Here is a 20,464-nt window from a genome sequence, read left to right on the forward strand (position 1 = left end):
GAGTGGTTCTAAAATCGGTGAGTGGTCCACTGCTTCAGTGGATATCTCACGTGTACGTTCTCATGACAGATGAATCGAACCACTCAAAACATTCCGCCCGCCGGACGTAGACTCGGCGGTTCCTCGACGTTCTTCACTGCCAACATAACGCAGAAATGCATGTATTCCGCTGCAACATATAACGACTTCTCACAAGACTGCACGACGCCACTAATCCGACCACAGCTACCACCAGTAGCAACGAAGTCAATACAACATCGCTGCACGCTTGGAGACACGGACGCACCTCATGCCATGGCGCGGGAAGTGATCTGAGTGTTACTTGCTCTTCGGGGGCTCAGCGCAGCCGCAAGCCGGCCAGGCGCAGGACCCGCCGTTCTTCTCAACGTTAGCGCACTTGACGGTGTCCTGTGCCATCTGGTCAGTACTGTATATCGATGTGTACGGTAGGTGTCTGCCACTCACAGACATGGTGATTTCAGGTATGGGTTGTAGTCGAGGACTGAAGTCCAGTGGTTCGCAAGTGCGATGCTTTATACAAGCTGACAAGCCGAGCTCCGAGCCGAAAGTCGGCAAATGCAAGGTCGACGATTCGTCCTCATCGAAGAAAGGCGGCTATTTCCCATTCCGTGCTGAATGGCCAGCTCAATGTTATCAGCGTCGTTTCATTGGCCCGTACGACGTCAACGAAGACTGGCCTTGGACTGTGGGTCGCAATACAATGCGGCGGAGTTGTGGCGCCCGGGTTAAGGTGCGGAGCTGCCTGGTACGGATCTGTCTGTTGTATATGGACAAACCTGACACAAGTCATCAGGCTCAAGGAATAACGCCTACTGTTTCATGCATTGCCGCCGGTCGCGCAATCTGTCCCGTTTGTACAATTGATTGTCGATTCCACAAACAACGTACGCTATCGCTGAATAAACATGGAATCTGAGGCACTCACACAATCGTACGAGGAGAAGGTCCTCATGCATAGGCAATTGGCAATGCTCTCGCGGAACACGACGGTCTCGTGATGCTGCATAGGAAGTGCAGAACCCCGTCATGTTCTTCCGTTTCAGCAGATGTCAACCTAAACGGACCACCATCATTGGGTACGTCGTCTCGAGGCGAACTTGCTGACAGCTCTGGGAAATCTACGCGTATCAAAGCAGAGACCGCATTGTCTTCCGGAAGCACCGTCTACCCAGTGCGCCAACTCACAGGTTCGATGGATATTGCTCCAGCTATGCGGCCAACTAAGAGCAGTAGCCATCCTTTCGTTGCGTCACCATACGCCGACGCCAACTATCGATCATGCGCGCGAGGTACAATCGCCTGGAGAACTTGTCTCCTAGTGCGCAACTGCAATCGATGGCGGGCTAGCGTCGAAGGCCAACGTCACCGCTGCCTGAGAGGGTAACGTACAACGTCGCCGCTCCAGGAGCGTCGAATAATACGGCTATGTGTCGGTCCGGAGACGAAGGGCTGATGGCGACTGATAGTAGCTTGCAAGCACTCAGACTCAGGAGGACGTATGACTCTGCTGACAGTCGGGGCGGTGCTCACAGGTAACGGGGATGTGCTTCCTTGTCAGTCCGTCGGGCGGCCGATATGGCGAAGTGCTGAGCCGCGTGTTGCGGGGTACTGGGGATGCGACGCTGACATACCTGATCGCTGCGATTGGGAAGACGAACGGAGTCAATACTTGACTTGGCGTTTGCAGGTGTGTACACGATAGCGTCCGCGGAGCTGCTCTAGGTATAAAAGCGCGTCGCGAGGACCGGCGTATCCCCCAGTCCTCGACTACTACACACTCGAACACCATGTCTGTGAGTACTCCGTCCACACCGCAGTCCCCTTCCGTATATGTCCTTGACCACTCACGGATCGTTTTTTTCGATAGGACACCGTGAAGTGCGCTACCACTGAGAAGAACGGCGGCTCTTGCGCATGGCCGACGTGCGGCTGCGCCGAGCCCCCCAAGAGCAAGTAAATTGTTCGACGCTGTTGACCGTGCACTCGGACACGAAGGCAAGGATATCTTACCTCAAACAACCATACTTTACCTGACGAATGGCTTCCTCTCTAGTAGTCGCACGCGTCAAGCCAGAAACATCTGTATTTCTAGTCTTGTGCACTAGTTGAGGCTGCATGGTCATATTGTAACCGTAGATGTTTCCGAACACATTGACATCAGTTATGTTTGGAATTTCTCAGTCGTCTAGGCGACATTACAGACTCAATAAGACGTCGCTCAAGCATTGCACTGGTGGGTCGAGGAAGGGTGCGCCCCTCTGAGCGGTGTGGCGGCGGCCGACAGTGACATCATGCATGTCACAATGCACGTGCATGTGACCGACGCGTCCAAGAGCCGTCAAGTTGAGTCCAAGACTCGACGTCCGAGTCGTTACTTTGATTGTGAATCTCGTCGACGCTTCGCCATTTCCCCCTCGCGGAGTCCCGACGCACCGAATAATCTCATTCTCCATCATACTGTTCACTCGAGGAGAACATAACGCGACCGTTTCAGCTTGAGTACTTAGCTATATGTATGCTACTCAGATTTGCACGCGCAGTCGGCGACGATCCGGACGCGGCAAGTGATCTACAAATGCAAGTCATCCCCGAGAGGGAACGGTATGTGATTGCATTCAATGGGTCTGGAGACATACGTTGACCTCGCTTGCAGTGCCATGGCCACGTAGCAGTCTCCTTCACAATTCCGACCTCATGATCTAAATGCCAGACTGGCGCAAGCTTCTGCACTTATCTGTAGCGCGGCCATACGCGATTGTTACGCTTCATGTGCTCCACGCTTCCTGAAGGAGACTGATGTTGAGTGGAACACAATTCAATCGAACATCCAAATGCATATATATGTATGCTGGCATACTTGGCTTTCGGAGCCCAATACGCATCGTATCCATTCCAATAACCATGCAGACAACACGGTCGAATCTCACAGTTTGGCAGACGAGGATTGGCTACAACGCGCCGTGTACAACAAAGGCGAGTCAACAGCTATAGTTCGTTGTCCGCTGGTACTCACAACTCTGGCCCTTTGTCCTCCTTCTCTACCTTGGAATACGAGTCCTGCTTTCCCTTATACTTCGGCAAGGTCCTGGCAAGTTGAAGAACAACAATGAATGTCATGGAACAAGGTGATCCGGGAGGTGACGTACCCTTCTTCATCCTCCATCTCTTGTATTAGCTCACTCTCGCCTTTGTGGCCAGACCACTTGGGTACGCCGTCGGGTACGTCCATGACGCTGGTCCCAATTATGACTTGTTCAACGCGCCTGCATACTTCCTTATGCTGTGAGCACTCACCGCTGGCTGTAGAATATGTGTGCGGTCGGCTGGAAGTCGAGCGGGACCTTGGCGTCCTTGAAGCGGAAGGAGGAGGGGTATGCGAGCACTGTGTTGCGGCCCTCGTCAAACATCGGTGATCGGCAGACGTTGCATGAAACTTTGCAAGGCACACTGTGCTCTGCGGTCTGATCCTCCGTGGAGAGGAAGTGGAGCGCGGTTGCCTCGTTGCGGACCATTCGGACTGAGGTCTACTCAAACGCGTCGGTGAGTAGTCCGTTGTACTCGGCCAGGTGCAGGTCGTTCCTCACCTTCGGGAAGATCACGGCCCATTGGAAGGGAGCGCCATGTAGGCGCTGGCACTGTCGGCAGTGACAGTGCTTTGCGTCGAGCGGGTCGCCGTGGAACTCGAACGCTACGTGCCCGCACCAGCATTGCCTACACGGGAGTGCGTCGGATCAAGGTGTCAAGACCAAGCTTGGAAGATACGTACGAGTAGTACTTCGGCTTGAACAAGTCATCCTCGCCCTTCCACTCGTACGGTGGCTTGTGCATGTAATCTTTCTCGTACGTCCCACCCTGCTTGCTCGGCAGCTCACCTCGCCATCCGGTGTCGGCAATTTCGTGAGTCTGGTACGTGTCTCGTTTCGGATGGTCTTCGGGTGGCGGGTGGGGTATGTGTGACTGAGACCCCTTGTGCACGGGTGCCTCGGGGTGGACGTTAGGTCTGACGCGACCGTTGGTGGACATGAGGCGTATGCAATCGGTTTGTCCGATGATTTGTCGATTGATATTGGCTGACAACTGCGTTCGTGTTATGGTTTGTCGCGCGAGAAAGCGACGTAGCGAGGGGTAGGCAGAAGGTGTCGGAGGCATTCGTGTAGGAGGGCGCAGGCGGGCCTGATATGCTCCCAGTGGCTGCCCCCCGCGTCGGTGGCGAGACGCACCAGCGCCCCGCATGATGTCACCGTTTCGCATCACGGTCACGTGCGGGCGTGTCGTGGTTGACTTCCTGTCAATCCGCTCACTTCGGGTTCCCAATTGGGACAATCATGATGCTGCTTCTCGTCCGCATCCCTTCTCTCACCGCTACCACCATCTCCTCGCCATCTCCTCGCTGTACGCAGGTATGCAGTCCGTTAGATGCCTACATGGCGTGGCTGACGATGACAGAATCGCTCTCAAGTTCTATACGAACTCCTAGTGAAGAATGCCGTCATCTTCGAGCATGCTCCCAACGGCCGTGGTATCGTATGGCCTACAGTCAGGTGCGCTCTGTGATTATTTGCGAAATCCCGAGACTTATCACCTGCACAGCACTGGCGGTTATTTTCGTCCCTCAAGCAAATGACAAATTCTACGATCTCGGTGGAGCTCTCGGATTTGCCACCAGTACTTTCGTTTCGCTGTACTACCCGTCCTTGAAGGCGAAGTACTGGGAGCGCATTCCAAACGCGCAGCTTCCGCCGATCACTAGCTTTGCGCCAAGACAGCTATTGTTGAGTGCCGCCGTTGTCGCGTGGAGTACGCGACTTGGAAGTTTCCTTGTCACCGTGAGTCCTGGAGTACCTGAGACGAATCAAAGCGTAATGCAATATTCGTGGAGTAGAGGGCGCTGAAGGCAGGTGGCGACTCGAGGTTTGACGAGGTCAAGCACAAGCCGGCGAAGTTCACGGCTTTCTGGATGGCCCAGGGTGACGTGCTGCGCATTTCATGCTCTTGACATGTCAACTGATTTATCGTACAGCTACCTGGGTATTTATTGTGGGCTTGCCAGTGTATATGGTAAGCAGGTTCCAGACGTGATTGGCCCGTCGAGGCGTCCTGACGCAGTAATTGTCGCAAGGTGAACACGCTACCTGCCTCCGCACATCCGCCGCTTCGTGCATTTGATTATTTCTCGTTTGCTTTGTTTGCCCGTTCCTGGCTATTTGAGATAGGTGCGTGCTTCGCGGTTCTTCCTGACGCTTTTGAAAGACAAGGTGTACCAATCCTGACTTGCCGCTTGCAGTTGCTGACAGGCAAAAGACCGCCTGGCGCCGTGCCAGAGACAATAAGGAGCATAACGAGAGATTCATTACCAATGGCTTATGGAGCATTAGTCGCCACCCAAAGTACGTGTCAACTCTCTGCGACACGGATGGTCTGATGACCGGCCTCCTGCTTCTCAGTTACGTAGGCGAGGTGGGATTATGGACCGGCATCTGGCTATTGTCTGTCAATTCTCTGTGTGCACCCTTGTTCCCTCGCGCTTCCTGGCTACTCGCAGGCGCGAGTCCGCTCATGACGTGGTTCCTGTTGCGTAATGTGTCGGGCGTGCCGCCGTTAGAGGTGAGATTGATAATGAGGCCTCGTCCTCGCCAATCTTCACCAAGCTAACCGCGGTGTGGTGGTACTACACAGAAGGCGGGAAACTTGAAATATGGAAATGACCTGAAGTGGCAGGAATACAAACGGTGCGTAACACTTTCAATATTTCGCCGGTACATCTCTGCCCCTGGGACCTTGCCCAGGCATTCAGTTGCGAGCAGATTGCCGCACCGATAGTCTTTAGTTCGTCCACTATATCACACATGTGTCAGGGCTGTATTGCGCTTCGATGTCTCCGCTCGTCACGCACAATGAGCGCAACCCAACGTGGTTGGGCTCCTGTACAGCGGTCCTAGGTGCAACGTGTTTTCATCTGCACCTTCTACGCCTCGTATAGTTTCATTGCTGTACCTTGTGGGCTGCTGTGATTCACGTTCTGATGTCGCTTCTCACCCTTACCGTGTGAGCATTGGCAAGGAATTCGAGTCACCTCCACTCAGCGTCCCCACGCAACAGCAGGTGCATCCATTTTGTTGACTATTCTTGGCATCCGAAGACATCGATGCCTTCCGTGTTCCCTGGACGCTCGCTACCAGTGCGAGGCTTACGTATGCTTCCATAACTGCCCTTGCAGGGCGCATTGCTTGAGTCGAACCAGGATACTGACGTGTTCGTCCCACGCAGGAACGTGCCCGTCTTCTGGCCCTGGGGCTCGCGCGGCTGAAGCTGAGGCTCTGGAGCCGCACTACACCCACCACGCTCAGATGCCTCTGCCAGTGCGCAGCGTTGGCGCGCCTTTTGGAGTCGATGGTTCTGGCTATCCTATCTTGCCCGAAACGGCATGTTCCTCGGTTTGTGTACCAATTGCATCCGTTCGTAGCGCGCGGGTACAGTAGCGCCGATGTACGTATGGCCCCGATTCCTCGTAATATCCGGCGAGAACGTTCAGGAATCCTGTCGAACAGGGATACCATGGTCTCAGTGAACCGGACCCCAGTGCACGTGTACAGGTGTAGGCGTAACTCATGATCGTGACACTACCATATCCAAAGACTTGGTTGGTCGACCCGCCAATCGTGTGAGTTGCCTTGTTCTCGCACTCTGTACTCAGAGGTTCCGTAAGTGAAGGACGTAGGCGAGTGTTTTCTGGCACATCTGCCAATGCAGTGCTACAACCGGAAGGGGTCGTTTGCCTGAGCAAATGCTGTTCCTAGGCACCCGTGTCAGACCTAGTAGATTACTGTGCTATACAATATGACAAGGCTCAAAGACTCGCAGTGGGTTTACGGGGCTACAGACAAGGCAAACAAAGAAAAAACATATGGACGTTAAGGGGCTTGAACCCTTGACCTTATGCAATGACGTCATAGCGATTAGAGCGAAGACCACATCACCACAACTTGCAAAGCATACGCGCTACCACTGCGCCAAACGCCCATGACGACAATTGCTTTGTGGAGCACTCGACGGGCAGGCTCGCCTTGCACCGCGATGGTCAGTTGTTGCCATGCTGCGGACCGGGGACGAACGACGAATGGCAATCTAGATTCAACACGTAATATGTTCATGAAGAGGTCAGGGCCTTGGAAAAGAACAAAGAACGAGAGATTACGTTACGGCTGATGATGATGGCAAGCGCCGAGGGGTATTCTAGCTGGTGTGATTGATTGGCTGGTCCAGGCCGACATCTCTTCCATGCAGGCGCATTTAGAAATCTCCCTCTCCGTCCTGCCGCTCATCTTAAAGCTCCTATCCAACTTGCCGCCGAATCCACGCCCTCCATGAACCACCTGTCTGTCCCTCCGAGCTCCCATAAAACGGCAGCCTGAACTCGACCCGGTCCGCATCATCTCACTCGAGTTGTCGGCTCGCACCTCACCCGTTCACGCAGCGCCATGGCATCTCCGACCGGCAGAGAGTCACCGCAGGAGCTGGCCGCCATGAACGATTTTCGCACCAGCATCTGGTCTGTCTTTCAGCCTCTGTACGAGGACAAATGGGACCAAGGTGCGCACCGTCATGTCGCTGCGACGATCGCACACTAACATCGCTCGCTGTCCATTGAACGCCAGCCAGGTGGGATGCCGCCGTAGGTATGCACCAGCTCGCTAGCACGCGCGTCGGCATCTTGACCCCAGCTCGCCGAAGCGCGTTTCAGGGCAGCGCACGACCCTGCGGTCGTGGATCGCTTCATGAAAAAGGCACGGCTGCCAACATGGGAAGCCCTTGAGGAGCAGATGAAAAAGGGCCCACCAGCGTTCCTGCGCCCTGGATGGCGAAGCCCCCTCCTCGGCAAGAGGGTGGACCTGTCGTGGCTCGATTCGGACGCATTTGAGTGCGTACGACCGAGCAAGGACGGGTGGAGAAGCAAGAAGGTTGTCGTGATCGAATTCTGGGCGTCGTGAGTCTCGTCGCTTATCTCTTCGGAAGGACGTCAGATAACTAACCGCAATATATCCCTTCTCAGGTGGTGCCGGGTACGTGCGCGCGGCTCCGTCCCGCTTCCATGTCAATTCTCAATGGGCCCCATCTTCTGCAGCCTTGTCATGTGGTCTGCGACATTCTCTCCAGAATTAGTGCGACCAAACCGGACGCCAAGGTCATCACCTTCAATCACGAAGGCATCTTCAACAAAACGGAAATCGACCGGTCCATTGTCCAGAACTTCATCGATGGCCGCGGCGACATGAACTACCCGATATACATTGACTCGCATCGTGTCGCTGTGCAAGGTGAACAATTCGCGCTGGCTAGCCTCTTGAGGCGACTGAGACTCGTTCCACAGGGTTGTTCGAGCCTGGGCAGAACCTATCGATCCCACTAGGTGAGCTTCCCTCCCATCCAACACAGCTTCTGGAAGACTGACCCCTGGCATAATTAGCATTCATCATCACCACTAAAGACCAAGTCGTACATTGGGTCGGTAACCCGGAGGAGATGGCCGCTCCGCTTGAAAAGGCCTTGAGGTCTCCGTGAACTCCGTAGGCTCGTTTCGGAGTGCATCCACATGCTACTCGTCTACGCGACGTCTGGCACATAAAATTTGCCCGTTTTAGATATTTGTATGAAGTAGCTTGCTTTGTAGCTCTGTGTATCTGCTTGTCGTTGTTCGCGATTCTATTCATGTTCTGTGCTCGATCAGACTCGAGTCGCGTCACCTGGCCCTAATGCGTACATCCAGGTAACTCAGTTGCCTCGCCCCGCAGTTGAACGTTAAATGACCATACGGTTCCTGAGGGTTCGAGTGACATATTGCTCGGCATTTGTTCCGTTGAGGTTCCTGATCGCTTCGTGCAACCCGATCTGATCAGTCGGAACAGTCAGCGTCCCGCAACGGGCGTCCTGCTTTAATGTGCGCTCATACCATACCCACGGAACCGCGTTCCGTGTTCGGGCCACACGTATGCGGAAGCCTCAGTTCTCCGCGCCTCCTACCAATCGAGGGGGCGAGAGGTCTGGTTCGCAAAGCCACATAGGGCCGCGTGTGGGAGCAGACCCTGCTGGCAAGGGTCCAAGACATGCGGCTATCCCACAGTAGTACTAGATTGTCTTGTGGCATGTGGTCGGCGTGTGCGTGTACGATGGCGCCTCCACTACCAAGGCGTCAGCAAAATGAACGGCGACTTAGCGCTTTGCAATGATCACTGACTGAATCTGGGTGGTCTAAGCGATAGTAGCGGGGGCCGACTGACCACGTTGTTCCCCGGGTTGCGCGCGGTACGCGTACGAGATTCATCTTCAGGCACTTCATGGAGGTGTGCCTGATGAGCCGCGTTGCCTTACGGGGACGGAATGTGTGTAAGCCTTGTAAGCCCCGGGGCTGGCTGCCTCGCTTAGACTCGAACTCACCTTGCGCTCCCTTTCTTGACACGGCTGGGAGCATCCCGAATGAGAGTTTTTGTGAAAGCTCGCGCGAGCTACGTACCGATCGGTTCTGAAGGCACGGACGACACGCTGCGAGAGCCGTACTTGCGAACAAATCTGGTAGTCCCTTTACGAGGCGCAATCCACAGACGTATCATTTTCTCTTCCGCGTACGCCTCAAGTCCTCGTCGCGCCCGGATAGAAGGAATATTCCGATGATCTATCGGAGGCCAAGAATGATTTGGTGAATTGTCGTGAACTGCTGTGCTGGTCGAAGGAGCGGAGTGACGCTGTTGGGTGCTAACACGGTAGCAACTATGGTCTTCGTGATTCTGGTGCCAATTGCATGAATGCGGCGGTCGCTTTCCCGCGTCGGAACGCGAAGAGGCATGACCATGATTCCACGGAGATGATGGTGGGACGTGTCTCAAATACCTTGCTCATTGAATTGCGGGACTTGTATTCCAGGATGAATGATGATTTGGTGGACCGTGGTGAATTGAGCAAATCCCCGTCATGCGATGGCATACGAGGAGCACGTACATGAGTTATCTGCTTGCTGCCCTTGTGCTACTCTGTGCTGCATAAGCTTCGTAGCTGCCGGCAGCGAAAATTTTGACTCGGAGAACACGATAGATCGTGTGCCGAGAAACATCTAGCACGGAAATCTGTCAGCTTCTCTGCATTGTAGCGGGACTAGTACATGGGAGGAATGACGTTTCCATGCGCATAAAGTGCATATATACGCACCGTATGGCCTAGGTTCGACACAAACCCCTTCTACACTAGCGCCGTGCCATGGTCTTGGTGTGAGACTACCGCAAGTATGGTCCGTGTCTGCCCACTGTACCATCGGAGCGGGTGGGTCCGCGCGGACAGTGACGTGCGTGGCAGACCGGTTGCAGCGGATTTTCGCGTGGTTCGTTCTGGGTTTGATGCCCATTTTCCATTTGAAAGTATCGGGCATGGCCAAGGGTGCCGGTGAGAATCTTGAGTCGTTACATCACGTCATGCAGTAAATCTTCAGTGGTCCATGTCGGCCATGCTTGCTCTCCGGATCCGCTTGAGGTGTTCCCTGTCAGACCGGCCTGCCGACATTGGGAGGGGTACTAAGGGACCCAGCGTCAGCCTCTGCATATACTATGTTTGAGCATACAACGTACCGAAGACAAAAGAATGAGTGAGGTTGGATGTACACAGAGCGTACGAGCCGTAATGTACATACCCGACGGTGGGCGTGGGCGTTGAATCGTGGAACTGTTCAATCACGGTTCCGCCACCCCCACGCGAGGCAGCTCGGCGATCTCCTGATTCTCCTCCAACCTGGCTGGAAGGACCGCAAGCTCAGCGCTCAGCGCTCAGCCCTCCAACTTCCATCGCCAGTAATTCTGAACCCTGAATATAATATGAGCGTAGAGGCTCACCGAGTAGACGGACAGACGATGGCTAACGTCATGAACTGCACGCGAAGATTTAGGGTTCCATGGAAGCGCTTGAGCCCAAGCAAGTTTTGGGCAAGCTGAAGCACCAACGAGTCGAAAGGCCGCCTTGGGGCAACTTGAAGCCACAATAGTACCTTCTATCTCGTCCTCCTGCGAGGTTTTGGGCGCGTTGTCTTGTTTGTATGTCTATATGCACTTCATACGACCTAGCGTCAATCGACTGAACTTCCTCCGATTTAGTCGGGGATCATAGACCGACCTCGATGGTGACGTCGAGACGGTTCGCGTACACGTAAAGAAACTTGCTACTACTTGTCTGTCGCTGCGCTCGTCATCAACATTCAGTGACTGCAAGGTACGTCCAGACGATTGCACCTGAGCATGGGACCGGCAACCTGACGTTCATATGACCCAGAATCTGTTTATCGAACCATGCCTCACGAAGCGGGACAGCACGTCATAGACCTCACCAACGACAGCGATGAAGAAGGCGTCCCACCTCCTGCGGCACCTGCCCAGGCTATACTGCAGCACATTCCTGCCCCAGACTTGATTCCGCCTGGACCACCGTTGGACGCGGCAGCCCGCCAGCAGCTCTACAGGGCCATAGAAACATGTCCCGAGGAACGACTCCGGGATATCTTAGCAAACATGGTAGCTGACGACGCCGTGTCAGCGCATGCGCTATTCGAGCACCTGGTCGCTGTGCATCCTCCTCATCTCGTCGCCGAACCTGCTCAAGGACACGCCGCGGCAGCTGCCCCAGAAATAGGTCCACGTTGGGCGACCTGCAAGTACTGCGACGAAGAATTCGACCTAGCCGCAGAACGGGAAGAGTTCGAGTGTGTATACCATCCCGGTACGCCAGCTAGTATACGGCTACCTTCTCGTCGACTGACGTTCCTCTGCTAGGTGCGTTGAAAGCCGTCGAAATGCGATTGCCGGACTGGGACGAGAAGGTGCACGGTTCGATGGACACACCAGAGAACAGGGCAGCTTTGCCGGAGAATTTCGTTTGGTCCTGCTGCGATAGGGATGGCGACAACCCAGAGGCTTGCACCGAAGGGTACCACGCCCCACAGGACACAGAGAAGAGACGAACGAGATACTAGCCTGGGTGAACGCTCCTTGTATTTTTGTTTCCTTCATGTTGCCGTGTCCGGATGTTACCTTGTTGTCCGTTTGCCATAACCAAAGTCAGGGAATGGAGAGAATGGAAAAGAAGGCGTAGACAAACAAAAAGCCGAATACGCACACCTCCGTGTCGAAACGAGACTTCTTGCTGTCGTCATACCCAGGATACAAATGGCAACAAGCAAACAATGACCACCCGCGGTCAACAATTGATAAAATCCGCAGCGAGGTACACTCCTGATTACAGCTACACGCAGACTACATATGTAAGATTCCAGTTCCTGTACAATAGTACTACAACAAAAGTCCCAGTTTTTCCATATGACGACACATTGGCCTATTGGCCAGAAGAACTATAGTAGGACGCGAGCCAGATGCAGGTCACGTCCGGTGAGAAAACAAAAGCGGGGAAGCATGTATCCGTGCAACACGCATGAAGTCGACAGGCATGCCGCGAGGCCGAGGCTCAGCGGAAAATGGGTCGCCGTTGTCATCGAGGTCGAAATCGCCGTCCTCCGTCAATCGAAAGCCTGTCCACCGAGAACGCCCTACGCCGCGCAATCAACCATCTCCCAGTCCTCCGGTGGTACGACCACCCACGGCTGCCCGACGTCCTCCGTCATCGAGATATCGCCGTCAGCCTCGCGTTGCGACGCGACTATCCGCTCCAGCTCGTTCGTCGCCATCTGCAGCGAGCGCTCGAGTTCCCGAGTCGCCGTGCACATCGATAGCGCCAGCCGCGGGCCCATGTAGAGTATCTTTCGGCCCTCGGGCGACATGCGCATGCGGGTCGTAATGGCCACACGGTAAAGGTCGGGCTCAGGTTTGGAGCGTGGGAAACATGTGCGCGGCGGCACAATGGACGATTTGGACGCGAGAGGCGACGAATGGCGGAAGTTGCTCATGGTGATGGAGACGGGGGTAGGAGCTGGTGTGACGGCGGTGGATGGCAGGGAGAGGGTGGACGTCGAGCGCTGAATATTTTTCCTGCGGCCTCGCTGGTCTTTATGCCGGGAGGTGCGAAAGTGGGGCACGTTGGCGATGCGCTCCGAGTGCGAAGACGAGGAAGATGAGGAAGATGGAGCGCTGCTGGAGCCATACAGAGACGTGGTCACGGCAGCCTGCATGTCTTCCAGAGACAGGTAGGAACCTGTACGCTGAAGGCCGGTGCGAGCGGCTTTGCGGGGTGGTGGGGCGGAGAACGACATTGTGCGTTTGCGGCTGCCGGGCTGAGAGGGGGTGGGTGTCGCAGAGAGGGTCGAAGAGCAGGCCATTGGCGATGGAAGGGGTTTATGTGATGTCCCGGGTGATGGGGGGACGGGGGAGTGATGGAACGGAAGACAAGAAAGCTCGGAGGTCTCGAGCGGATATGAGTCCGTCGCAAAATGAAAGTCACGTGCAAAGTTGCCAAAGATGGGCCGCGCGGACAGAGCCTCCCATCGGACTTGCGGGCGCTCCGCGCTCCCCCGCAGCGCCTCAACGCCGCTCGTCCGCCGTGCTGCATGCACGCCGCCCTTGGTCCGAGCCGAGGACAATGCTCGCCGATACAATCCTATCCCTTGAAATTGGCTGTGCGGGCCTGCTCGCGGCGGTCGGGTCGGGTTATCGGGAGCGTGAGCTTGGAACTTGTCGCATGGGAGTCATCAAGTGATTGGAGGTACGATGTCAGTTGATGTTCAGCATAGAGCCATGATGCCAACAAGAAGAGGAACAGCTGAGACTCGTACTGTTGATAGTCATTGATCATCCCAGAGAGTCATTGATCATCCCAGAGAGTCATTGATCATCCCAGAGTTAGCCAGTTGATCCCCAGCAGTCTGATACTCTCCTCGTCCTCCTGCGCCAGGCTAGGGAGCACCGCTTCGATCACGCGCATCGCCTCGGAGCCTACGGGATACACGCCCTTGCGTAGTTGAACTCTACTCGAGTCATCCAGTGGCAAGTCCTAAGAGGGGGTCGCCGAGTTCTTCCAGCGACCGTCAAGCCGCCAGCCAGCTTGTCGAGTTGGAGTCAGGGCGAACGAGATAGTCAAAGATAGTTCGCGACTCCCATGCCATGCAAGACTGTTGATAGTTGCCTAAGCAGCGCACAGCGAGAGATGGACTGAATTGCGATAGAACAGCTGTTAGGTGGCCGTTGTGGTGGTTGGGTGGATGAGAGCAAGCACGAAGAAGACTGGAAGGGGAGAAGAAGATGAGCCCAGGGACGCGCGCGCTGTCGACACGAGGCAAGATTCGCATCTGCCCCCTTTCCAGCGACGCGCTAATTTGCGGGGGATCGACAATTGCAGTTAAGTATCTTATCTCGCCATGGCTCGTCGACGACTGGCAGGAGAGCGTGAGGCGCAACCTCCATGACCGAGTACACTCACTTGGTCTGCCACTGATCCAACCATCCTGCTTCGGGGCTGTGAACGCTTGAAATGAGGTTATCTCCGAGGGAGGAGGCCAAACTCTTGCTGCATCAAGTATGCCCGCATCTACCTTTATCTATGTCCGCAGTGAGCCAGACACCACATAGGCAGGTTCTCTCGCGCAGAAGCGGCTCGCGCGGGGATTGCAACTCAACCAAACAGAGGCCGTCGCCCTCATCGCGTCGCAGCTGCAAGAGCGCATCCGCGATGGGAAGCACTCCGTAGCCGAGCTTATGCAGCACGGCAAGACCTTGCTCGGCCGCAGACACGTCCTCCCAGGCGTTCCCAGCCTCTTACACGAGATACAGGTGGAGGGCACGTTTCCAGACGGGTACGTACCATGCCACTCAGCACTCGTCTCGCCTGATCTTCCATCTCAACAAGTGTCTTCCTGGTCACTGTACACGATCCCATCTGCAATGACACCGTCGAGCTTTCGAACGCGCTGTACGGCTCATTCCTGCCTGTACCTCCGGATCATGCCTTCCCGGTGATCGACCACCACGAGTATTCTCGAGACAAGGCTCCCGGAGCCGTCATTGTGAAGAAAGAACCTATCGTTATCAACCGCGGACGTGAACGCGTCAAGCTCCGTGTCACGAACAATGGAGACCGTCCGATACAGGTCAGACCAGTCAAATTCACCGCCTCTGTATCACACACATTCTGAGGTACCAATGATGATGTGCAGGTCGGCTCTCACTACCACTTCATCGAGACCAACAAGGCACTCGTATTTGACAGAGCGCAGGCATACGGCAAGCGGCTCGACATCCCTGCGGGGACGGCTGTGCGCTTCGAGCCTGGTGACTCCAAGCATGTCACGCTCTGTTCGATTGCAGGCGCAAAGCTCATCACAGGCGGAAACCGTCTCGCGACGGGCGTACTCGATCCAACTAGAACAGCTGAGATCGTAGCGGCTCTGGTACAGAGGGGCTTCGGCCATTATCCCCAGCCAGGTGCGCTTGAGATCAGTGAAGACACGACTATCAGCAGGGAGTCGTATGTCGCCATGTTCGGACCAACTGTCGGAGACCGGGTGAGGTTGGGGGACACTGGGCTGTGGATCGAGGTCGAACGTGATGAGGTACGGTCACGCGTATCTCGACCTTTGTCGCGTCTCACAGGGGTTCACAGACTGTCTACGGAGATGAGGTCAAGTTCGGTGGAGGTGAGCCAGAACTGATCTCGGTCGCATCCGGATCCCTTACATTCTCTTCTAGGGAAGACTATCCGAGAGGGCATGGGCCAAGCTACCAATCGGTCGGAGGCAGACTGCCTCGACCTGGTAATCACAAGCGCATTGATCGTCGACTGGACTGGAATTTACAAGGCGAGCAACGTTCCTCGAGGAGGCAGGCGCATATATGCTCATTATCACCGTACAGGCCGACATCGGAGTCAAAGGCGGAAAGATCGTAGGCATAGGCAAAGCGGGGAACCCAGACGTGATGGAAGGCGTGCATCCGAGCCTCATCGTCGGCTCCTCCACGGAAGTCATCGCCGGCGAGAAGCTCATTGTTACCACGGGCGCGATCGACGCACACGTGCACTACATCTGCCCGCAGCAAATAACGGAGAGCCTTGCATCGGGCGTGACGACGGTCATCGGTGGCGGGACCGGGCCTAGTGCGAGCACAAACGCGACGACGTGTACCCCGAGTCCGTTCTATATGCGGCATATGCTGGCTGCGACGGACACGCTGCCGATGAACTTCGCATTCACCGGCAAAGGTAACGACTCGGGCGAGACTGCGCTGGAGGAGATCGTCAAGGCCGGTGCTGCCGGGCTCAAGCTGCATGAGGATTGGGGTTCAACTCCCTCGGTGATTGCGAAGGCCCTTGACGTGGGTGACAAGTATGATGTTCAGGTACGTCACAAGGTCTGAATTGGTAACTCCATGTATTGATCGAGAGGGCCAGGTGAACATCCACACTGATACCTTGAATGAAAGTGGATTTGTCGAGAGTAAACCAGTTTACCGTTTCTGGGTGATTCATTCTAAACTATCTGACTAGGCACCATCGAGGCGTTCGGTGGCCGAACAATCCACACGTACCACACAGAAGGAGCAGGTATGCTGCGCCTCATATTTTGAAATGCCAATTTCCTGACAGTTCCGCAGGTGGCGGGCATGCTCCGGACATCATCGTCGTCTGCGAGCTCGAGAATGTACTACCTTCGTCCACAAACCCCACGCGACCATACACCAACAACACTCTGGATGAGCACCTTGACGTGAGTCATACAGCGGAAGATTTCGAGCCCATGTGTCACGCTTATTCGACAGATGCTCATGGTCTGTCACCACCTGGACAAGTCCATCCCCGAGGACCTCGCATTCGCTGAATCGCGTATTCGCGCAGAGACAGTAGCCGCCGAGGACGTCCTGCACGACATCGGCGCGATCTCCATGATCAGTTCCGACTCGCAGGCAATGGGTCGCGTCGGCGAGGTCATCAGCCGCACATGGCGCACCGCGAGCAAGTTGCGGGAGCTCCGCGGCCCGCTGACCCTCGAGGGCGACGTCGCCGGACGGGACAACTCCCGGGTCAAGCGGTACATTTCCAAATACACTGTCAACCCGTGAGTCAGTTCCTCCCGAGTCGACGAGCTCTCCTCTGACGCAGCTGAATGACAGTGCGATCACCCATGGAATCAGCCATCTGGTGGGCTCGCTTACCCCGGGTACGCTTGCGGACCTCGTCCTCTGGAAGCCAGAGAATTTCGGCGTCAAGCCCGAAATGGTGCTGAAGTCTGGAGTCATCGCATGGGCGCAGGTGCGTCACGAGCGCTCGACGTTCAATAGATTGTATAAGCACTCACATCAGAGTCATAGATGGGTGACGCAAACGCGTCCATCCCAACGGTCCAGCCCTTCATGGGACGACCGATGTGGGGGTCTCACGCCATGTCGGCCGCACTGAATTCGGTGGCGTTCGTCTCTGGCATCTCGGTCGAGCTGGGGATAAAGGAGCGCTATGGGCTCAACAAGCGCTGCGAACCTGTGAAGAACTGTAGGAATGTCACGAAGAAGGACATGAAGTGGAACTTTGCTACCCCGACAATGAAGGTCGACCCGGAGAGCTACGAAGTACGGGCGGATGATGTCTTGATGGATATCGAGCCTGCGGAGCGCTTGCCTTTGGCCAGGGCATACAACTTGTTCTGAAACTTCGCGCATGGTGTATTCTTAGCTTGGTAAGTAGTGCATGAAGTTCGTGCAAAGAAATGATACGGTATATTCATAGTGTCTACAGGTATCGCGTGACATACAGCATAAAAGTACGAGGTTTGCACATATGGCTACATGAACTGATGCGTGATGAGTGTCTTCCGAGTCCGTGAGCATACAACTAGAAAGCCTTGTCCTGAATACCTGTATCGCAGTCCGACCCCTTGACCTTTTCCCGCTGCTCCCTCCTCTCAGCTAGCTCCGGATGGTGCTTAGCGAGGTAACCCCACCACCAGTACATTCGCAGCCATGGCTCCGATGCATGTGCACACCTCCAGCATGGCCCACATGTCCCCTCGATGCACTTATCACTAATCACAGAATATAAGTCAGCTCTTGCAAGCAACGACGAAGGGGACAGTACGTACTTCAAGCGCTCCGACTCGAGCATTGACAGCTTCGTGGCATAGGACCGCCATGGTACGCCTTTGTGGTTGCGCGGAGGCCAGTAGCCACCTCTGGGCCGCTCCATCTCTTCCAGTGTCAGGCGCGACGGCATCCTGGGCGCGTTCCAAACGCCAGGTGGTAGCCTCCGATGGATAGGCGGGGCTGCGTCGGCGTCGACAGACACGACGGGCAAGGCGGGCGTGACGGACACAGCGGGCACGACGGGCACAGTTGTCGCTGCAGAGATGGCTCTCTGCAGCTGGACCCATTCCACAATATCGTCCGTTTGCATGTTTTCCTTGTCTTCATCGTCGCAAGCCTTGTCAGATGCGTCATCCGCAGCTTTGTCGCTGCCGGGGCTTGCGTTGGCGCCGACGATTGGAGATGGCCAGGGTTGCGACAGCGTTATGCCTTCGTTGTCATAGATTCCTTGTTTGCGCGGTGCGTGGCTGAGGCAGAGGCCGGGTGGTGAGGGGAACGGCTTGCCAGGGTGCCAGGACTTGAGTTGCTCCTTCACTTCCGCTGCTTCATTCGTAGCGACTGATGCGGGCTTGTCTTGCTGCGACAGCGCCGGGGGCCATGACAACTGCTTATTGTCTTCTTGAGATTGCGAAGGAGAGCCTTGAGTATAATCCTTGTCTGAAAGCTTGTCTGGCACCGGCGGCGTGGAGGCCTTGCGCGTTGTCTCATATATGACTACAGCCTCTTGCGCAACATCCCGATGAAGGACGCTTTCCGCGCGACGTGAACTCAAGGCGGGCGGGCGTGCGACTTCCGGGCGTGTGACTTGCGGGCGTGTGACTTGCGGGCGTGCACTCAATACTTGCGGGCGCGACACTTGTGGGCGTGGCCTGGGAGATGGCTCTCTTATGCTTGATAATTCGCGATATAGATCGGCGGTGATCAGTGGCGCCCGGTTACCCGTCATGTATATAACTTCATTATTGTCTTCCGGGACTGAATAGATGTTGTATAGGCGGCTGTGAGGAGATCCTTGTCTTGAGCGTGATGGTGGTGGCGTCCCGCTACGGTGCACAGTAGTGTATGGCTGCGCCGCTTTCCCATGTACGGGAGCCTTGCCTCGTCCATTGCTGGTCGGTGGCGTGAACGTATAGCTGTAATCTGGGGATAGCGATGATCGACGATAGAGCTCTGTGGCGCTAGAGGAGCGGGATATACCTGTGGTCCATTCCTTGGTGATTGGGGGAGAAGGGGACGGCTTGATTGTGGCGTGCGCCAGTCGGGGCGTTCGAGGGACGTCTGCCGGGTCGAGCATGGCGCTGGGCTCTGTGCAAGAAGACACCATGGCGATGGGCGAGTTCTTGCGCATATGCATGATGGCTCGGTATAAGAGGAGAGGGAAGAGAGCAAGAGCTGTCCTTATAGGCGGTGCTGGAGCTGTTGTCCATCCTGTGCAGAGAGTGCGGGGTATTTATACTGTGGCGAAGCGGCCTTGTGCGCGTCTACTTGGCCAATTGCACGAGTCAGCTAGGCCAAAGAGGACAAGAACGATACATCCTTTCCGGGAGGGTTGTGTGGCTCGGGCGCGTATCACGATTGTGGCCACGAATGAACATTGGCCAAGACTGGTTAGCGGTCGCTTATGCGCTGTTGTGAGTCCGCGAATATGCCGGCGGAAATTGCACAAGGGGGAAGACACGGTGAGGCTATGCTCGCCTACGCTGGCTGGACCCTGAAGACGCATGCGAGCCTCGTGTTAGCGGGAACAATCCGAAATCCGCCTGGCCTTTGGCCGAAGAAGCACTGATGGCGATGAGACTATGTCCCTATTCGGATTGTGCATGGTCACATCGAGGGAAAGCTTACGGGAAAAGGCAATACGGTGGTCGCGAAGCAACGACCGCCTATACTGGTAGAACAATGGGAAGTCCAAACGGGGGTAGGGACGAGTGGGAGAAATCGAAGAGACGGCGAGTACGTACATTTATGGGTGTGGTATGCGCGGACCGACAAACTAATCCCCTAGACCTCGCAGCCCCTAGCTGGTGCACGCCCACAAGGTCCCATTGGCATTCCTAGCGGAAGCATCGCAGCCCCTCTGCGAGCGGGTGGCGTTGACCGTGGCTCGCTCGGGGAATCAATATTTCTTACCGTCATTGTCAAGCCATATGATAGAACAACAGAAGAAAATCTGGGGGACTGATTTATCGTCCTAAAATTGTCAGTCCACGGCCGCGACGGACCGGGAGCTCGCTGGAGGGTAGTGCGTCTGTGTCAGGTGTTGTGAATTGCGAGCGCGCACCAGAAATTATTTTCCACTAGTCTATGATAGTCCCCCGTCTCACCGCTCGTCCCCCGTCTCCCGCGCACTGTCATGGAGGACAACAAGATCGCCAGACCGTAAAAACAAGAGGAGAGGCCTG

At 55.5% G+C, this 20,464-nt stretch overlaps 7 protein-coding genes and 1 non-coding gene across 8 annotated transcripts; 4 read left to right on the top strand and 4 right to left on the bottom strand.

Moving 5' to 3' along the window:
* Positions 1–2,674: 2,674 nt before the first annotated feature.
* Positions 2,675–4,044, bottom strand: C8Q71DRAFT_896004 (Mss4-like protein; the record flags this gene model as incomplete). Its single annotated transcript, XM_047928738.1, has 5 exons — positions 2,675–3,106; positions 3,168–3,254; positions 3,316–3,545; positions 3,606–3,732; positions 3,788–4,044. The coding sequence occupies 5 exons, from the start codon at positions 4,042–4,044 to the stop codon at positions 3,031–3,033; spliced, it is 777 nt and encodes a 258-aa protein (XP_047780286.1). The 3' UTR covers positions 2,675–3,030.
* A 157-nt stretch (positions 4,045–4,201) lies between these two features.
* Positions 4,202–6,025, top strand: C8Q71DRAFT_526255 (uncharacterized protein). Its single transcript, XM_047919133.1, has 9 exons — positions 4,202–4,421; positions 4,481–4,562; positions 4,612–4,847; positions 4,904–4,988; positions 5,042–5,079; positions 5,141–5,234; positions 5,306–5,408; positions 5,466–5,625; positions 5,698–6,025. The coding sequence occupies exons 2-9, from the start codon at positions 4,505–4,507 to the stop codon at positions 5,839–5,841; spliced, it is 918 nt and encodes a 305-aa protein (XP_047780287.1). The 5' UTR covers positions 4,202–4,421; positions 4,481–4,504; the 3' UTR covers positions 5,842–6,025.
* Positions 6,026–6,926: 901 nt separating this feature from the next.
* On the bottom strand, positions 6,927–7,041 carry C8Q71DRAFT_t57. The gene has a single exon. It is a non-coding gene; the product is annotated as a tRNA-Ala (tRNA).
* A 322-nt stretch (positions 7,042–7,363) lies between these two features.
* On the top strand, positions 7,364–8,778 carry C8Q71DRAFT_526091 (uncharacterized protein). Its single transcript, XM_047919131.1, has 7 exons — positions 7,364–7,611; positions 7,677–7,697; positions 7,753–8,005; positions 8,072–8,081; positions 8,144–8,336; positions 8,390–8,428; positions 8,486–8,778. The coding sequence occupies exons 1-7, from the start codon at positions 7,500–7,502 to the stop codon at positions 8,578–8,580; spliced, it is 723 nt and encodes a 240-aa protein (XP_047780288.1). The 5' UTR covers positions 7,364–7,499; the 3' UTR covers positions 8,581–8,778.
* Positions 8,779–11,167: 2,389 nt separating this feature from the next.
* Positions 11,168–12,206, top strand: C8Q71DRAFT_526151 (uncharacterized protein). The gene is made up of 3 exons (XM_047919132.1): positions 11,168–11,265; positions 11,326–11,769; positions 11,823–12,206. Exons 2-3 carry the CDS (start codon positions 11,343–11,345, stop codon positions 12,020–12,022), a joined length of 627 nt encoding a protein of 208 aa, XP_047780289.1. The 5' UTR covers positions 11,168–11,265; positions 11,326–11,342; the 3' UTR covers positions 12,023–12,206.
* Positions 12,207–12,592: 386 nt separating this feature from the next.
* C8Q71DRAFT_795873 (uncharacterized protein) lies at positions 12,593–13,252 on the bottom strand (the record flags this gene model as incomplete). The annotated part of the gene is made up of 1 exon (XM_047925637.1): positions 12,593–13,252. One exon carries the CDS (start codon positions 13,250–13,252, stop codon positions 12,593–12,595), a length of 660 nt encoding a protein of 219 aa, XP_047780290.1.
* A 1,214-nt stretch (positions 13,253–14,466) lies between these two features.
* Positions 14,467–17,630, top strand: C8Q71DRAFT_795874 (uncharacterized protein; the record flags this gene model as incomplete). Its single annotated transcript, XM_047925638.1, has 13 exons — positions 14,467–14,511; positions 14,565–14,788; positions 14,842–15,082; positions 15,149–15,544; positions 15,595–15,628; positions 15,681–15,790; positions 15,846–16,328; positions 16,381–16,426; positions 16,477–16,533; positions 16,584–16,696; positions 16,749–17,044; positions 17,100–17,238; positions 17,298–17,630. 13 exons carry the CDS (start codon positions 14,467–14,469, stop codon positions 17,628–17,630), a joined length of 2,517 nt encoding a protein of 838 aa, XP_047780291.1.
* Positions 17,631–17,814: 184 nt separating this feature from the next.
* Positions 17,815–19,416, bottom strand: C8Q71DRAFT_856335 (uncharacterized protein; the record flags this gene model as incomplete). The annotated part of the gene is made up of 2 exons (XM_047927289.1): positions 17,815–18,004; positions 18,062–19,416. The coding sequence occupies 2 exons, from the start codon at positions 19,414–19,416 to the stop codon at positions 17,815–17,817; spliced, it is 1,545 nt and encodes a 514-aa protein (XP_047780292.1).
* Positions 19,417–20,464: the final 1,048 nt, after the last annotated feature.

This window comes from Rhodofomes roseus, assembly GCF_022264815.1.
Source record: "Rhodofomes roseus strain CIRM-BRFM 1785 chromosome Unknown C8Q71scaffold_7, whole genome shotgun sequence".
Classification (NCBI taxonomy): Eukaryota; Fungi; Basidiomycota; class Agaricomycetes; order Polyporales; family Fomitopsidaceae; genus Rhodofomes; species Rhodofomes roseus.

Excerpts from the sequence above, each read along its gene's own strand:
- C8Q71DRAFT_526151 (XM_047919132.1), top strand. The coding sequence starts at position 11,343 with ATGCCTCACGAAGCGGGACAGCACGTCATAGACCTCACCAACGACAGC. Across the intron at positions 11,770-11,822 it reads CGAGTGTGTATACCATCCCG|GTGCGTTGAAAGCCGTCGAA; the intron begins GTACGCCAGCTA and ends TTCCTCTGCTAG.
- C8Q71DRAFT_526091 (XM_047919131.1), top strand. The coding sequence starts at position 7,500 with ATGGCATCTCCGACCGGCAGAGAGTCACCGCAGGAGCTGGCCGCCATG. Across the intron at positions 8,337-8,389 it reads GCATCGTGTCGCTGTGCAAG|GGTTGTTCGAGCCTGGGCAG; the intron begins GTGAACAATTCG and ends CTCGTTCCACAG. Across the intron at positions 8,429-8,485 it reads GAACCTATCGATCCCACTAG|CATTCATCATCACCACTAAA; the intron begins GTGAGCTTCCCT and ends TGGCATAATTAG.
- C8Q71DRAFT_526255 (XM_047919133.1), top strand. The coding sequence starts at position 4,505 with ATGCCGTCATCTTCGAGCATGCTCCCAACGGCCGTGGTATCGTATGGC. Across the intron at positions 4,989-5,041 it reads GGCTTTCTGGATGGCCCAGG|CTACCTGGGTATTTATTGTG; the intron begins GTGACGTGCTGC and ends TTTATCGTACAG. Across the intron at positions 5,626-5,697 it reads CGGGCGTGCCGCCGTTAGAG|AAGGCGGGAAACTTGAAATA; the intron begins GTGAGATTGATA and ends GGTACTACACAG.